The 19,617-nt window shown below is 40.7% G+C and overlaps 1 protein-coding gene across 1 annotated transcript; it reads right to left on the reverse strand.

Annotated features, from left to right (window-relative positions):
• Positions 1-12,659: 12,659 nt before the first annotated feature.
• slc35a2 (solute carrier family 35 member 2) lies at positions 12,660-19,171 on the reverse strand. The gene is made up of 4 exons (XM_036533225.1): positions 18,841-19,171; positions 16,599-16,781; positions 15,865-16,016; positions 12,660-14,699 (listed from the first exon to the last, which is right to left on the reverse strand). The coding sequence occupies exons 1-4, from the start codon at positions 18,911-18,913 to the stop codon at positions 13,941-13,943; spliced, it is 1,167 nt and encodes a 388-aa protein (XP_036389118.1). The 5' UTR covers positions 18,914-19,171; the 3' UTR covers positions 12,660-13,940.
• Positions 19,172-19,617: the final 446 nt, after the last annotated feature.

Consider the following 19,617-nt stretch of genomic DNA (forward strand, 5'->3'; position numbering starts at 1 on the left):
AAACGAGAGAGGACAGATATTTGCAAGGGTTTTAATAGGCTAGTTAGCCCATACATGTATGCACCTTTACTGACATTTACGATGAATTTGCCTTGATAGTTAGTAGTTCTTACTCACAAACATTAGTTTGTTGTGTGTGGGGGATGTGCTAGCTAGCTCACATGATGTCGCCTCAGTTGTCCCTTTAGCTTGCTGCTGCTATAGTCCTTTTGCCCTTAGTAACTGATCCAGGATCAGAATTCACCTGTTCTACTAAATCGCTGAGGTTACATTTAGTGGTGGGAAATCTGATCTTAGATACGCCGTCAAAATCTGGAGGTACTTCAAGCCTTTTCCACGCGATACAAGACACGCAAGTTACTCTTCGTTGGTGTCTGCATCACATTCATAAAGTATATTACTGCCATCTGCTGGAGTGGAGTACTCTTCAGAGGCACTGGGATACTGCTGAACTGTTCTTGCCTTACATCCTGCAGTGTCAAGGCTTAGCTGTCCCGTAAGGCACTCTACGTCCGTTTGTTCAGCGTGTCAGCTGTGTACGTACAGTTGCTCGATTTATGGAAATGATTAATTGATGAATCTGAGTGCTGCCTGTTCTCTTGCTCAAGGGTAGGATACAACCTTTCATGTTCCACATACTTACAAGAGTAGAGTCCCCCCACCAGTTAATTTTCCTCATGTAAAATGGAAATAAAAAAGTAATTGATGGTATTATGGCAATGAGTACAATTCCACAATCAAAATACACATTACATTTGTACAAGAAATGTAAATTTACAAAAAATATGGCAATGACTTGACTCCAGTTTTTCTAGCAATCAAAGTGTCTTAATGCAGAATAACTCGGGTGTTACGAAACTTACGTGTGACTATCAATCTAAATATTTGCACAGGGGTCACACTTAAACATGCAGTAAAATAACATTCCTACTCTCGGTTCACCCTCCCCCCCTTTTCTTTCTTTAATTTATTTACTTATTTTGCCTATCAGTTACCACAATTACACATACACATAGACATGTCACTTACACTCTTGCAGAATATATCTGACAACCTCCTTCAGCATCCCTAAACCATGACCACCCAATGTGAATCATAGCTTACTTTATTCAATCTTTAATAACTTGCCTCTTCATGTTCGTCAACTGTCTTGTCTAGTCCTGTCTTCCCAGTCCTTTGCTATTGTCCCGTCCTACTCGTCCCATCTTACTCATCACTTTGTTTTTTCTTTTTTTCGTTTTCTTTATTTCACATTCTGTATGTTGTGCTATACACAATCCCCCCCTTTTATGGATATCCATATTATTACGAATGTATTGCCTTATTAAAAATAAAGTTGTCCTCCGAAGAGGGGGGTGGTGGTGGGTCTTTAAAAAAAAAAAACAGTGAAGTCATTTGGTAAAGCAGTTTGTTAGTGTTAATGTGTCAAAGTAAAAGTATTCTTTGGATAGTACTGCATGTGTGTAAATGGGGCAAGGCAAACGTGTTGAATATGTCCAACTGTGAGACTTGATGCAAACATTTCAACACAGCAATTCAGTCTAGATGCTTAAACATCATACACAATCACAATAAAAGGAGATAACATATTAGAAATATTACACATACTTTTATTTGGTGTATATTCATAAATATTTTAAAATTGTACCGTATTAGGGTTCTTGAGACTAGAGTACATGACTGTACATATAAAATCAACTTATTAGTTCATAAGCAATGTATAAATATATACTTTAGTATGTCAGTTATCCACCTTAGTATTTTCATTGCATTAGCCTTAGCATATAAACACGGAAGTATTCAGGCTCTGATAAGTTCACTGGCCCAGGAGCTACATGTCTTTCAGCAGTGCTGAATACAGAGAAACAATGGTATTGTAGGTAAAAATGTACCATCTTTTAAAGCCTTTGGTATGACTCGACTGGGAACTAACCCAAAACGCTCCATACAAAAATACTATAAAATACAAGTCAACAGTTCCATAATATATAACAGGCTAAAATCACTAATGAAGATCCATCCAATGGCCTTTTTTTTGTTCTAGCCAGAAGGCTCCTTGCCACGGAGTTGTCATTAGCAGGTAGTCAACTGTGTGGACAATGTGCAAAGAACTACAAACATACAGACTTATCCTAGGAGTGAAATGTGTCAAAAACAGCTTCCTTTATGACACAGTGAAGCAAACATGGGGCATGTTAGAAAGGCAGCTCAGTGCACTGAAAGAGGTCTATGGAGATGCTTAGAAATAATAAATCATAATATAGATAAGGTAATAATTTAAAAAAATCAAACAAAATCATGGATAAGTACTGGACTTGTATAACACACATGCCAGTTAAATAACTAGCTAAATAACAGAAATGTCCTATGTAATGCAATCCTATTTGAAGCAAAAAGGGTGAAATTCCTATCACAAACAGACATAATGGTACCGTGTTATTATATCTACCATTGTGTGTCTACATTTAGTAAGGCAGCGTAATATCCCAGTACCCCTACTCCCAACTGGGTTTTAAAAAGTGTTTTTTTATGTAAACAACAAGTGTTCCTAAGTCTTTCAGTCTTAATTTTGAGGTGGTTCGTACATCTGGCGTGACAAAAGCCAGGTTTCAACAGTTTGCATCATACTGAGCTATTTTAGCATTTCCGTTCATTAATACATTACAACAACACAATCCTTTTTTTTCTGCATAGTACACTCACTCCAAAACACTGCACGATTTCAAGTGCCTTTGTGCTTAGATTCACAATCATTTGAAGGCATATCTGATTTGAGATGATTTTGCCCACTCTTTTCTTTAGAATAGGAGTGGAATCCCAGGTGAAGAAATGTTGGACTCTCAAAACCCCAGCACCCTCTGCCGCTGCAGAGCGAACTGTGCTAGCATCCCTTTTCCTTTCCTTGGAGCCTAAAAACAGAGCAGGGAACAGAACACAAACCAGCAGTCAGTCATTGCGTCTTCTGCAGAACCTTAAAGCACATTCACAGTCAACTCAATCATTTCACTGAGGTCAGATTGAAAGGACAACCAAAACGCGGGCCATTTGTCTCGTAATGAAGATCCGTGTAGCAGACACTTTCAAAAGCATTGCGTAAGAAAATGACAATCTGTCACCGGGCATAAGGTTATGCTTTTCAAATAGTCATTTAATTGAGCGCAGTGCAAATAATTAATTTAATGTTGGCCTGCACCCAATGTACCCACATCAGTGTACTTCCGACCTCTGCTGAAATGAAACAAGTCGACATTTAAAAAAAAAAAAAAAAGAGACGAGTTCTCACATGCCACCAGTGAAACTCACTTTGTCGTGCCTCACATTCCAATCTCAGCATGCAGAGAGAGTGAGACCGCTGTAACGGGTTTGACTGGACCGGGTGGGAAAGCTGGGTGTTAGTGTTGTGATGGTAAAGTCAAGAGTTAGACAATGAGCCATCGTCATTCAGTGCAAGATAGCAAGCGTTACTCTATTCTATGCAAAGATTCACGCTGAGATGCGTGAATCCTCCAAGCCTCTCATTATTCATTTTACACCAATACAACATGCTCCTGATAGGAATAGATTCTGAAGTTGTGAAAACTGTAGATTAAAGTAGTAAGCACTGTCAAGGTTTCCAGAGTCCCTGCTGCTTCAGGAAAATGATGAAATTCACTCAAGCTGGTTGTGTTGGGGAGGGGGGGGGGGGTATTTATAGCTGATTTGAAGTTCTCATAAACGACCTCTCCTGTGCTAGCACATGTCCGGCACAGAGCACATCCTGGAGCATCCTGTTTTCAGCACAACTTTCATCACATAAAGATAAAATTAATTCACATGTTGTCTTTATGTTTTCAAATCTAAAGACTAGCAAAAAAATATAAAAAGAGATTATTATGGCTTAGGCCCTGATTCAATATAACTACTCTGTGCTTTAGTCTCATTTTTTGAGCAACACATTTTAATAAGTGTTTTGTTTTAAAAAACCTTTCTAGGTTTTACTGTTCTAAAGTTTGGACTGTTGTGGCCCACTGAAAGCACTGAATGCTATAGAACCAAAGAACTAAACTGCTTTTAACTGTCAGTTATATAAATGTTCACAATACCTGACAGTAGCAGTCACTGGTACAGTGCTTGGAATAAATATGGTCCCTTATTTACATCAAAAGAGAAAGCAGAAAACTTAAAATATGAGTATGTATCTAACCCTCCAGACGGCAGTTCCAACTGCACATTTACACAAGTAACTACAAGCAAACATTCACCTCTCACGATGCATTTTGTATTATGCATTACATGGCAAGACGACACTGTGGTCTCCTCACCATATTTAACAGGGGCACCAACAAGGCACACGCTTCTAATTCCAGAGGTACTGCACCTGCTTTTCTAATCGATTCTAACATTCAAAATCACAGCCTTCCATTGGAAAACTCCAGTATTAAACTTGTACCACATTACTTCAGTTACATAAATCATACCTCATATTAGGCAAACACTCTGCATACTCATTATTTTAATGAACTCATCTCTCAGATGGTCAGCATATTTCTGGCATTATTTCATCATTATTTCTCACTACAAATATTTTAAGCATGAGAGCTGGTACTGATCATTGATAGAAAGAGGAGAGTAGCTGGACAACAGTTCTCTTCATCATGTAATGACTGATGTTACAAATTTAGACACACAAATGAGTGACACCTTACTATACCTACTTTCTGCAGTCACTACTGTGCTTAGGCTGAGAGCACACTTAAAATGGTGTGTTCTAATGAATCCCTACAATACAAATCACTCCGTTTTTACTTGTGTGGTCTAAATATCTCCCAGCTTATAACCACGAATGAAGCAACTAATACAGTGAATGTTAACCAAAACAAAACAAAAAACAGACAACCCCCTCATTTAGATAATGGCAATGCAATAAAACTTAATCTGCTATACTTAATATTATTTTTCTTCTCCTGGCTTAATAACATAGAATGCAATGTGTTTTTCCACTATCATAAGGCACACACATTTATTTAAAGTTAAAAATAAATTTGAGCAGGATAATCAAAAGAAAAATAAAACATTCCCTCTGAAAACAACACACATATAGAACAAAAAAAGTATTTTAAAAATGTTACACACACATACATACAAATGATACCAGGTATGGTCATACAAATGATACCACACCTTAGTGTTGGGAAAATAAAATAAAAAAAACATTAAACATTAAAAATGATTGAAGATCTTCATAAACAAATGCACATTTATAAATTTTCCACTTTCTATTAAAACCTCTTTGTCATTTATATATCATTATATATTACTCTAGTACTCATTTCATTTACGATAGGAATGCCAGATATTGGAATTGATTTGATTTCAGCTGCATTATTTCTTAGATCTACTGCCCTGGAAATTCTCAGTTTCTCTCAGTTCTTCAAGATGAAGAACACACAGTATTACAGCACAGATATCAGGCAGTTCCAGAGGTGCAGACAACAGTCATTATGCCCCTTCTCTGGTTACCCAGTCCAGCTCCTAAAGAATCCACATCCACTTCATATCACTTCTTAAAGCTACTGATCTGTCACGGCAGTTTCTCCCTTGGTCCTTTTCTCACTATCCCGATTGTACCACCTAGCTAGAGAAAGCGTTCTTGAACTCTGCTGGCTATTTATTAGATAACATTACAAAACCACATTCCTAGCATCGTGTCCTCAAGGAATAACAGCCATTTCATTTCTCAGAGTTAAAGGGGTTGAAATTGGATGCCACTTCACCATCTCCAAGGATGTATTCAGTGTTCATTTTTTTTGGGAAATGGCTCTTACTGTGCTGATGCTATCAGTGACAGCAGCATCAATACTCCAGATAACAACGATGACACTCAGAATTGATCTTTGCACACACCAAGTAACACTCTCCTGCTAAAAAAAAAGAGAGAGAAACTGGAGTTTGTTGCACATCTCAATCTAGGCAACGATCAGAGCAGTAATGAGCCAGCCACTTTACTACCAATAAGAATGTAATGAGGAGGAATGAGCAATCACCGAGATTAAATGGGAGACAATTTAGCCACAAATGAGAAGCCCCTTTCTCTTTAGACATTTCACTCTCTGTTAAATAGCAAAGGGAAATGCACTATCTGATGACAAAAAGCTGGTTTTACAGAAATAAAAGACTGAGTTTCATATTTCTACCTACAATGAATGACTATATAAACCACATAAATTAGTTAAATATAATTATATTAAATTCAAATTCTCTTCACATATTTTAACTACATATATGATAATTCCATAGAAAATCAGAATTTCCTTTGAAGCTCATATACAAATGTGAAGGCTTTATTATTGTGTGCAACATGAACTTAAAGGAACATGCCCTCAAAGTCTCATGTGAACGGAGTAAACCATCCTATCATATCCTTCATACAGAAGCTACTAAACGTACAGTAACTTGCTCATTATTTGGTCACATTTATTTCTTTTCTGCATTTGTCAGGATATAACATTCATACAACACCTCCAGAACATACAGCAGCTATAGTTCTGTGGTACACCAACTTCATTTGTTCACATTAGTTTTGATCAAATTTGTGAATCAGTTAAACCCACATCAAACTTTTCAAACGTTGTAGAAAACACAAACCCATTATTACAAATTCATCAGCAAAAAAAAAAAAAACATTTCCAGAAAAAAACACAAATCTTTCCATAAAAGGTAGGGACGGAGTGTAATGTCCTTATCCCCAGATCCACGCAGTCAGCATGCTGTCACCAAGTGCTCTGGAGGCCAGATCCCAACAATCCACCATTTTTGGTGAATCTTGTTTCCCCCCCTGTTGTTTTGAGTGCATGACTGCTTCCTAACCACTAGAGCTACACACAGGTAGGTTACATTCTCGCACGCATTGGTTAGCGACATAGCCTTCGGTACTCTGGCGCGTTGGGTGGTTAGGTGGACATATGGGAGCAGGTCGTTAACACACACACACACACACACACGGGGAATAATCATTAACAATCAGTTACCAGTAAACGCAATCCTATATCAAAACATTCTCCTGACAAACTGATTCCCTTTGCAACGTGGCTGGCTGATATGAGACTATCAGAATCCTACGAGTAAAATCAATTCAGTTTCAGCTGTTCAGGAATGGTTTTTGAAAGGGAACGCATCTGCCAACCAGACAATGGTTTGGTTTTAGTGGAGATCTTGGCTGAAGAGAACAAAATGCAAGAGCAAGAACAAAATTCTTCAACATCAGAGACTTAAATTAACCTTAATTTCCCCCCTCTGATAGTGTTTTCTTTTATGTAATGTGATTTTAATATATACAGTGATTTGTTTTCTTTACACTTTATATATAGTGAACCCATTTATTTTTGAACTAATGTCCCTTAGACCCTTCTTTTTGGTACAGTGATACACTTGGTAATGGAAGAAGTAATAGTATGCACATGTGTGTAAACCACCAATTAGCTGGAGACACTAACCTCCACCTCTACCACCATCTGTGGGAACAAAATGGCCACTTTCGTGAGATTCAAACAAAGAGCACACAAGTGTAAAAGATGCCATTTATATGCAACATGGTGTAAAGCACTTCCCAGACATTGGCAAACAGAAGCAAACACATAAAATAATAACATTACAAAAAAAACTCACTACTTTCACCCTAATCTGCCCCATTGAAAATGATTGTTGAAGCCTTTAATCCACATGTCAGCTTTTCCCCACAGCTGCCACTTCAGTAACAGGGAAGGTGCAGAGGAAATCAGACCACATTCAGTTTGCTTAAAATAAAAAAGCGACAATGCCCTCAGCTACCCCTTCCCACTCATAAAGATAAAGACTGCCAATAGACTCAGGGCTCGCTGGCAGGAGGCCATTGCTGTGCTGTCACTGAGTGACAGTTTTACTAAAACAAAGCCCTGTTTTATAATATGCACAGGAGCACCCTAAAATGTTACCACACAACCCGGCATACCCTCTTCACACCAAACAACTCACACCATTAAACAAAAACGGAGAACAGGATGCAAACGGATGCCTTTGTCAGTTTTCCAGCTCCCCGTGGCTGCAGTTACACAGGAGGAGTGACACACGTGAAGACCAAGGCCATCAGCATCAATCAAAAAAACACACTCCGCAAGAGCACTTCGGCTCGACAGAACTGTCAAACTGCCAGCACCTGCCATTATTCTAAACAACAGGGAGCCACACAGAAACCCATGACCTCATCAGCGTGACGCCTCTTTGGGACCCAATTCGAGACACAGATATAGACAGGGTCCATTATAGCCAGAGAGCTGCTGTTTGGCTGGGATGAGAATGAGCAAAACCAGTGAAGGTGTTCAGTACAACATAAAGACAGCTCAGTGCCCAGGAGAGCCCTGGTGCTGTTTGCTCTGCTGGACCCCACAACTCAAGAGGTTGTACAGAACATGGTATCTATTTGCCATCGATTTACTGTATTCTGTACAGGCATATATGCTCTTCTGGGCTTGTATGTTTCTGCGTTGTTTTGAAATAGTGTGAAATCAATGAATAATATTCAAAAACAATAATAAAAAACATGATTCATATGTATTACGTTTGTGCAAAATAACAACAATAATTTTCAAGGCATGTCAGAGAAGAAACCTTTTTATGCCTGTAAGTCTTCATCTTGATCTTATCAGACCAGAGTAGTTTTGTTCAATGGCAGTCCTTTCAACTGTAAAGTATTAGAAAGATACCAATGGACCATGAAATGGAGTCACAAGAGTCATTACGAAAAAAATGAAAATTGACATCACTTTTCAGCAGAAGATTGACTGACTACCAGACAATATTTTGCCTTGATATATACAGTATTTTGCAAAATACTGTCTGGTGGTAGGTCAATAAACTGTACATAAGTTCACACCAAAAAAAATCTTAGGTTGAGGATATCTGGAGGCTCCTGGCAAGATTCTGCTTTTCTGTCCAATTAAGACATACGAGATGATCACTATCAAACGCTATTTATTGCCAACCTTGGACAGCAGTAATTCTGTAGCGGGGGGAGGAGGTGGAGCTTAATGACAGGCATTTGATCAATTACACCAATCCAACTCCCAGTTCCTTACTTGCAAATAGAGAATCCAGGATGTAGTGGTGTGACAGGACATCCTAAGTTAATTTTGGGCACTTTTCTCTATAGGATAAAATGAATCTGCTTTCCGCACTCTAAGTGTATCAAATAAACCCCTTAGCGAGCACCTCCTCATGTACTGCACCACTGAGCTGGATTTTTTCTTATTGTCATGACACCAGCAACAATAAAAACAATCAGACATTTAAGACACAAATGTAAAAAAAAAAAATCTACATGAAAGCTCTGACATTTCATTTCAAACAAACAAACAAACAAAAAATGGGTATGACAGCTGAGGTCTAAAAACCATTAGGTGATATGTAAGGGTAACCATCTCCAGCCAAACCAGTGAACATAGCTTTGTATTTCAAATTTTACATTGTAAATAAGTTTTAGCTGCCAGGAGACAGCTAATTAGTGTCAACATCTTACTGTGGGCTGACCATATAATATAAAAAAACAGCTCTAACAGAGGAATTCTGAGCTTAATGATCAAGTGACACTGAGGTTTAGAAATGGACACGGCTGAAGTCCTTACGTTTAACTTGACAATGTTCTTATGATGTTTTGTTTTATAATGGGAGAAACCAGGGAGAAACACCTGGACATACCAGTTTTGGAATGCCCAATTATTTCATAGAAGCTGTCCTGAAGCTGCAGCCCACACGGACATTCTGGGAGGTTGAGATGAATAAGTGCTCTCCTCTGAATCATGCGATGGCAGCCACCACTTCTTACTACACCGCAGTTCCCATGCCAAGCCTGCGCAGACATGAGTCAGAGAAGGACACTTCATGTGTAGCTTTATGCAGACAGACTACGTTTACCTCACCAACCAGCAGGGATGAGCTACAGGACAGACAAGCCACTGCCTAACCTACCCTCTCCTATGTCCCTGGCAGAACAAAGCCAATTTTGCTCTGCCACAATTGGCTCCCAGTCATTGTGTGCTGATATCACAGCTGGGATCAAACCCGGGCCGTAGGGCTCAGCCTTGCACTTGAACATCAGATACTCTTACCAGCTAAGTCACTCAGGAGCCCCCAGCACCAGGTTATTTAAAAGGCAAAGCAAGCAGCTCCATATCCAAAACTTAAAAAAACAATATCCAATTTTTTAAAAAAAAAAAAAACTTCATTGCAAGTTTAGGTCTGAACCTGGACTCACCCCTGTCACAAGTAACATGGCATCTCTGGACCTCAAGGATGGAAATGGCAGCGGTCCCCTAACGGGTCACCGTCTCCCACACCTAATCATTTCCACTCTCATTTTCTCACTAAACGTGTGAATGAATGACATTTTCTACCTTTAAAATAAGAATGTATTCTAATTACGGTTGATAATAAATTCTCTTTAAAGACAGTAGTTGAGTATATGAATGAGAAATATATGCACAAAACATGTATACAGAACAAACAGGCCTAAATACCCACTTAAGCCTGTCATATTTTAAACCTTTAAATCATTTTAGAAATTCTATTTAGATACTATATGCATATTCTCATATAATGTCATTTACACTGGTAAGTACTGTACAGATATAAGTATTTTGAGAAAAGGCACAGCATAACCATGTGTTAGCTCTGGTCCTCTGAGAGGTATTCCAGAACTGTCCCCATGGACCCCCCTCTGCCTCCTCCACAGTGTCATTTGGATGGGTGGATCATAACTAGGCTTGCCAGAGATTCGATTTTTATTATCCAATGCTGATACAACGATTTAACAAACCCCAACTGACAACAGTGGATGAACACTCCACAGAACTACAAAACACAGAAGGGAAATTAGATTATGGAATTCTAAATATATGGGTGTAAACCATGACCAAAAGTCATGAATGAATAGTGATTTCTCCACAAATGAGCTGAGGTATGTAATCTACAGATATTATAAAAGCTAATTTACTTGCTCTTGCAAAATAGCTGTATCCTGAATGGAAATGATAAACATGAGGACTCTCACATCATTTCAGGTACATCTTTTTTGGCTGCATGAACACACCTAGGTCTACAAGGGCAGACTACACTCTCATATTGTTCCATCCTTTAGTTAACTATTGCTGGCTTGTTTAATGAAATACACTTTGTGTATGAATTGATTGTAGGCTGCAGTGTTTGAACTTCACTTTGTGCAAAATCAATTAACCACAGTTTAATATACAGACTTAGACATGGCTGATTAAAGTGAATTTGTGGATTTCTTTTTTCATCAAGGGAATATCCTTAGTCCTTTTCATAGATTTTCATCTGAATTTAGCGGTTTGGCACAAGGTTTTTCTTTGTTGTACTTTTTCAAAGCGTACTTCATCAGGCCTTCATTGTGTGAGATCATCCTCAAAACCACCAGTAAGCATCAAAAATATATTCTGAAAATAAATATTCATTTTATCCTTCATGAAGAAAAAAATATATATTGATCAAATTCCTGGCAAGCTTAATTACAACTCATTTATAATCAGAACAGTGAGGTAACCTGCTGAAGCTGAAGGAAATGTACAGAAAATAATATATCTTGCAGTAATTATAGCCACACAGATTTTATTCATGCTACAGATAGCTGACTGCTTTGTACTAAAAGACATCTGTCTATATGCAGTGCATTCAGGCTTCCTGCCTCCAAAGAAAAGAAAAAGTGAGACTCATTTAAAACTTAAGCATTTCTACATTTGTAGCAGCCATTTTAAAATGAGACTTCCTGAGTACACCTCTTTAAACAATATGTCATTTTTTATACAATTGCCTGATACTGCCCTCTCTCCTGCCCAAAGACAAAGGAGGTCTGCCGAGTTACAAGATATGAAATGATTCTCTGTAACCCCCTTTAATCAAAACACATTCCTCTCCCGATTACTCATAAATATTCAAGACCTGACATTTTACACAGTTCTCCGACAGTGAGCGTCCCATGGCAGCCGGAGCGAATGAGAATAATTTCCCTATGTCAAGGAGGAACGCGACTTGAGGAAATCGACACCGTCCTCATTTTAAAATGAGACTGTTTAAAACCGAGGCGGACGAATATTAAAAAAGGGCTCCCTCCCTCTCTCTTTCTCTCTCCCATCCACCGCAGAAAAGCAGAGTGGGAGAATTTCCACTTTTTAAATGCCCCAGAATGCAGTTTTTTGTGGAGTCAGCAAACAGAGTGGAGGGAACTGATCTTTCCTCCCGACTGAAAACACAAGAGATGCAACTCGATGACTGCCATCGGAGGTCAAATGGCATAAAGTATAGCTGCAAGCTAACATGCTGTTTCCAGTAAGGTCCACTGTAACTAGTTGCTATCTGCAATCCAGTAAAAATCTATGTGCTTTTCAAATGAATCAAAGTCAATTCAAACAATATCTTTTGTGTTCATGCCTAGTTTTCAGTAAATGCTGGCTTAATTCATTGAATACATAAAATAGCCACAATAATTTGATTCTAACATTCTTTCCTTGTTATATTATTAAGCAACTCCATACAAAATAATTCAATCTGATATTTATAACTTAGCTTATATAATTTCCTATAGGAATTTATCACTAACCTTACATTCAATAATCAATTAGGAATTACAGTGGTCATATCGCTATTTGCTGAACTGGTTAACAAAACAGTATTTCCTCTACAATTACAGCTGCCCTCTACCAAAACTGTCGAGTATACCATGCACAAATACAAGGAAAAAGAGAGGATTTGAATATCAAGGAAACAGTTTCAAAATCCTGATCCACTGTCCCCTGCTAACATAAGAGATGGTAAGTTATGGAAAATACCCATCAGCAACTCCACAGACAAAGATGTTTTTGGTGCATTTTTTTAGCATCGCTAAATACCAGATAAATACAAAAATAAAAATTAACCACAGCTATATAAGAGGAATCATGTTATGTATTAGTAATTTAGCTCTTTCGCTATACATTTACATGACCACATTAAGCCGTGCCTGCTCCTCAAAACACCTGGGGGAATCAGAGCAGCCAGGCTTCTCTGGGGAGAAGCAGAGAAATACTGAACTGCAAACTGCAACTGAGAAACAGCCCTGCTTTCAGATTTTAATGAGGCTCATGTAAATGAAACCAAATGTTAACATGAGGTTTGTAGTAATGCAGCAAAAGCCATTTGCATTCGTGTTAGTTTCTGTAGACTTGCTGCACACGTTGGTAAGGCTTTTCAAAGAGACTGGAACAGAAAGCTTTATTGTTCCTGGGAGGGCAAATCTACTTGACTTTGGGGGTTTAAAATGTCAAACAAACTATTAAGGCAATCTTTTCAGCTTTGTGTAGAGACGCAGAGTGTTGTGCGTTTAAACACTGTTGTGCAGTGCGTTTAAAATAAAATACAAAAGGCATTGAGCAGATTATGATGTCATTACAAAGCCCTGTGGCTGATATTTTGTTCATTTTGTTCATTTCATCTACCTATGCTGACCGATATCCCTGTCAGATACTGCATAACCTCTGATTCACTTTTGAAAAATGTGAGAACCTCTGTGTGTGCACCTCTCAGGTAGAAAACAAAGGCATATCAATGGCTGGCTGCAGACTGCATCACTATGGCCTGGGAACAGGGAATGAATAGCAGGTGGGTTCTGAGGACGAGAGGCAGGGGGTTGGGGATTGTTTTTCTTTTTTTTTTTTTTAAAGCCGTAGCTACAGAACTAAGATACAGAGATGCCGTACCCTTCCTGATAAATTTTCCTTTCATATTTAGGAAAAAAAAATAGAACCAGTTTCAGAATTTAAAATAAAGGTTTCAAAAAGCAACAGAAAGTGATGAGAAGTAAGAGGTGGATTAGAATTAGTTCAGTGGGAAAGGTGGTAGGGCTCTGAGGGAGAGGGGGACGGAGAGGACGGCAGAGTTGTTCATTTCACCAGGACTGACTTGGGGAGGAAAGCGTCCGTCTCCGAGTCGGCGTCGCTGTTGGACAGATGGCTCCGACTGTGGGCGGAGGAAGAGGAGGAGACAGTGGAAGAGGAGGAGGAGGAGGAGGAGGAGGAGGAAGGGGAGGTTGCTTTGGGCAGGCTGTACATGTAGACGGCTCCGATCACCAGACCCGCGCCCAGTGTGAAGAGGAGGTCCACGTGGAACCCGAAGAGGTAGACAGAGGTGACGGTGGAGACGACGATGGAGAAGGAGGTGGCAAAACCCTTGAGGATGTTGTCCGCGTATTTCACCACGACCGCCACCAGCAGGCCCCCGAAGGCCTGGTTGAAGATCACGCCCCACACCATGGGCGTGTAGCCGAAGAGGAAGCCCTTCTCGGCAATGGCTGGGCCATCATTCCACCACAGACCCAACAGGCCAAGGAAGGTGCCGAAGATGCCCAGCTGCACGTTCCTCATCCACACCGAGGCCGAGCTGCCCTTCAGGATCTTCTCAAAGTACACCCCGGCGAAGCCCGAGGACAGGCAGGACACCACCACGGCCACCAGCCCCTTGGCGTAGTTCTGACTGCCGCTGGAGACCGTGGTCTCCTTCTGCTTGCCCTCCTGCTCCACCTGCACGATGGCCACCCCTGCGAACAGGAGCACCAGAGAGACCCACTGCACCCGGGACAGGCTCTTCCTCAGCATCAGCACTGAAAACAGCGCCGTGGTCAGGATCTTCAGCTGGTACGTCACCTGGAAACAGAAGCATGTTTTTAGCAGCAAACGGGTACTCCCATTTTACTCTCAAAGGGACAGTTCTGGTTGAGCCCTACAGAAATATATGAGCCATATATGATACATGGCTACATGGCTTCATGGCTGATTTTACCCAGACATTTATTTTCTCATATGTGCAAACGTTCTGAAGCAATTCCAGATTTGGACAGTTGCAAGAATATTACAGTTAAGTTTAAGCCCAAGTTTAAGTTTCTGTAACAGGACCAAGAAGTTGGATTTTACAGTTTATAATGAAAAATGCTCTCTCCCAGATCTGAACTGAGACTGACTCAGTGCTCTGGCAGTGCAGTTGGTCTAAAGTCCATGCTGTGCCTACAGCATCCAACACCAAGGAAACATGACATAACATGATCTATACACTTAGCAGAGACCTCAACTGGGGTGACTGATGCCTTGCTATCCAGTCCATGCACAGCTGAAGCGAATCACCTGAAACACCTTGCACAAGGGGAGAATGGCAATTCCCTAACCAAGATCCGATCATACAACCCTCTGGCCACAGGCCCAGACCCCTCAACATCACTTCACAATGCCATCTGTCATCTCTCATCAAGAAAAAGAGAATCAGGTCAACCCTTCCAGGCTTTGTCACTTTGAAACTGGACAGAATTCCAACATGTGGACACAACTTCCTTTCTTTTGGTGTGTTTCTGCTAATATTACAGTTAATATTAAAGGATTGTTTGTTTAACGGCTTGACTTATGTTGATTAACCTTAACAGCCTTATAATAAACAGTCAAACCTACAGAGAGCAGATGAACACCTACTCCACACCGGGTCAAAGTCCCCGTAATGATCAAACACTGAAAAGGGAGCCAAACTACTTTTACTGACGTATTGGCTCTGACCTGAAATACTCTATATAGGGTATTTTTCCTCTTGAACTTTTTCTTCTGTTAATATTGTTCTTTCTTTGTCTGCTACCTTGTGTTATAAAACAGAATGTTTCACCGTCGCCAATGAAATTTTCTCAAGGCTCCTTTTTCCTCTCTTTAAAAACAATGACACAATAGAAGCTCGAAAAAACACAATTATGTTCATCCTGCCCCAGCCTGAGAGAACAGATAGCAGTCCTCAGCAGATCGGCATGCATGCTGCTGGTTGGCTGCTCGCTCTCACCTGGAAGGTGGCGGCAGGCAGGTTGGAGATGGCCACATACTGGAGGTTGTTCTGCAGGGTGTAGATGAGGGATGGAACAGCAAGCTTCAGGGTGTCCAAATACTGGACGAAAATGGAGTCGTAAAGCAGCTTGATGAAGGCCCTCAGGCTCCCTGCGTCACACGGGCAGAGAGACAGGGAGAGAGGTGGAGGGGATGCCGACAGAAGGAAAAGGGCATACAGACATTAGCAAAGCCGGCCTCCGTTTCCGTGGGCATGTACGTGAGCGTGTGAGAGTCTGAGTGTGTTTGTGTGTGTGTGAGAGAGAGAGAAAACATTTGCATTTTTTTTCTCCTGAACAAGTACCCTTTGATTTATACTCCATATCAACTGTAGCCATTAGAATATAATGTAGCCATTATAAAAGGACATACAGTGTACTTTCCTGAAAGTGGCCGATTATGAATCAGGAACGTACATTGTAAGTCACAGAATATACATTTTACTAGACAAACGCTCTTTTCAGACAATTACTATGGTTAATGGAATATACGTTTTCTATTAACTTCACGTGTTTTTCACAAACGAACAGAAGAAAATAGTGTCTGAACAACCACATGTACTTGTTCGAGGTTCCATATTAAGGGAGTATATTACACTTAAGAACCGATAAAATTATCAGCCAGCTGGTGACTGTCACGAGTGGAGTGCAACAGATTTCACTGGCATTCCATGCTGACAGTTCCGGCACCCACCTCTCTTCTGGAGCAGAATGATGAGCAGGCAGGTGAGGACTTTGAGCACCTCCGCCATGACCACGGCGGACGTGGTGAAGAAGCGCTCGCCGGGCAGTGTGCGGACATAGCGGATGCTGAGGATGAGCGAGGCATTCTGGACCACCAGCACGGCCAGGCTGATGTACTTCAGCTTGCGGTTAGCTGCAGTCGGGAGACACACACACACACGGCTCTGCCCTTCTGCACTGCCTCAACATATTCCCACTTTGCAAAGCTGATCTATGCCAAATGAACAGTGTCATTTATCTATGTATGGCAGTTGCACTCAGAAATGCATCCGATCATATTCTGGAGGAAAGAAAAGCTGGAGCGGTAGCCCAGGGGAGCAATCTTGTGCATTCTTTCGACTTCTTAAAGGACATGCCCCTTCAGCTCAGGGAAACCCATTTCACTCACACCCCATTCCTCACAGATGCCTAATCCTCAGCACTAGTATGTCTCTTGCCGTTTCGATACACAGGGACAGCTGCTCTTTCTCTCAAAGTTTAGAATGACTAAATGAAATGTAACTGCTTAGAAGACTGATGATAAAACAAAGCCACCGAAATGCAAAGACTGTTCACATATAAAATTCCAAGCCGTTTTTAGCTTCTGGTTTTAACACGAAGGTGTGAAGGTCTACTTTGATTTGTTCTTGAGCAATTGCTGCCCACTTCTAATGCCAACTGCATACATGGACACACTCTAAGACTCACAGTCACCCACTGTGACCTTTGTTTTGTCATATTCTTAAACGTCATCACATCCTGACAACTATAATCACCATCTTACAATTCCTCTTATTCAGTATTAGTTGTGAAGGCATTCTTTAAACTCCAAAATCCACCTCGAGGTGGAGGTGGAGGTGGGCTTCTTGCTTCAGGGGGGAGGGCGTGTTTAGTCTCAGTTACTGAAAGCAGAACCGAACAGAAACAGCTGAAAATAACGAGAACTCTAATTCACTGTCTCGGGTCAGTAAGTCAGTCTTCAGAAAGTCTAATATGGTAATTAGGAATATTAGATTTATTTAGAAAATAAGTAACAAAAAAACACTGAAAGCCGTGCCCCTCTCATCTGGAGAGGTTGTTCAATTTCAGTCCTGTTTCCCCATTTTAATTACGCTGAGGGGTGTGCCTAATTGCCCGAGATAAACACCTTTGAATGCCCTCTCAAACGTACTCTATATACTGCAAACAAAAAAACCTTTCATTTACTAAGTCGATGACGCCGCAGATTGAACAAGATACAGTTTCACCCTCCATTCATCAAATAAAACACATCCTGGGTGTATAAAATGAGCAGGATCTGTAGTAGTATTAATCTCTACTATTTACCCTGGGCATGTCGGAAAACCCATTCATCGCGGCACGTCAGCGTCACAACCTTCACATGCGCAACATCACGCACATTTTTGGGAAAGACGGTCTTTTAAAGCAATCCATGACAACCTTCACTATATACTAAACTATACCAACTAATCTGACTGTTCAAGCATTAAAGTAGTCAAGAAAATCATCTCGTCTTCACTGCTAAACTTCTGCTGTTGTCAGGCTATATCATTTTCCCAGATCGACTTAAACTTCCAGTTTACCTATTATACATTTAATGCTGAACTCGGAACCAACAACCATCTACTCTCATGTTCTCTACCTACTAGACAGCAACACAGAGATGTCAACTACCTATAGATATACTAGCTATATGCCCAGTAAGCTAGCCTATATAAAAAGCTAGCAAAATTTGCACGTAGAATTTACGAATGTTGCGTCGTTTCTCGCCAACGATGTCGATCACACCGTGTACTATTACTGTCACAACAAATAAGAGCTAGCTATTTAGCTTGCCAACGCGGGGTTACGGCTAACCGCTCGTTAGTAATGTAGACAGATCGCTGACAAGGTAACAAGTTAGCGTTGGTAACTGTCCTGGCTGTACAACTAGGTAACGCTAGTTACCTAGCAGCAGGTCTGTTTTACACAAGCTGCGATTTCAGCATTCAGCATACCAGCTAGACTGTAGGTAGCTTGCTAGCTACGAGCTGTAGAGGTGAGCCATCTGATATTGTGACTATTAGCAGGCTAGCTAGCAAGTCAAAGTAGCTATGGCAATTCTTGCTCGTGTGCTAGGCAGCAAAATACGTTCGCTCGCTTAACGATCAGTCCATGGTAACGACGATCATGAGTGTTTTTTGTTGCACCGAGAGGGGCTAACGCCGCCTTACCTTCACTCTGCCTGCGAACGCTCGTCTTGTCCTCCCCGACTCCATTCACAGGGCCTTGACTGCTCGCTGCCATGTTGGCATTAACGTAACGGTGTAGCTATAGCTTAGCTACCTCCCTCCTACCCCAGTTTCCGGACTTTGCAGCAAAACTCCCCCCTTTCAACTCCAGCCGTCAAACCTGCACCATCAGTTAACAGTCCTGTTTTTCGGGTTCTGTGCTACCTTCTTAAGCCATTCCGGATCTCGCAGGAGACAGTCTGTGCTGCGTTCAGTTTAAGTCAGGAAAGACTCTCTAGTGGGCCTGAACACAATCATTTCCTTGTCTAGCTCGGCAACGCCAAAGACTTTAAATTAAGTCCCCTTTTCCTCCCCAGCCCCTCTAGGGGAATAGAAGCGGCGCTTCTTATTGGCCGATACATTGTATACGGTCAGGAAATGCGATTCTATTGGTGGAGGTGGTCAAACAACGTAATTGTAATATATCGCTGTCATTTTCTGTTTTTTTTTCCTGAGGTGTTACACGTAGCAAGAGGTGCCGATAGGGTCTGTGGTTCACCTCTTGCTGTGGCCGTACCCGAGGTGAGAAACGTTATATTGATTAATTTTGATTAGTTCAACATCAGATCCCGAGTACATGTCTTACACCATCTTTACTATTTGCGAGGAAAATGTGAACATCATGTGTTACGGAGATTTAAGTCACTTACAATTAACCAAAACTGTTGGGTGTTAATATATTTTTTGGACAATAAATAAAACGTTCAGGGCCCCATGCCT

Source organism: Megalops cyprinoides, chromosome 7 (assembly GCF_013368585.1).
Source record: "Megalops cyprinoides isolate fMegCyp1 chromosome 7, fMegCyp1.pri, whole genome shotgun sequence".
Classification (NCBI taxonomy): Eukaryota; Metazoa; Chordata; class Actinopteri; order Elopiformes; family Megalopidae; genus Megalops; species Megalops cyprinoides.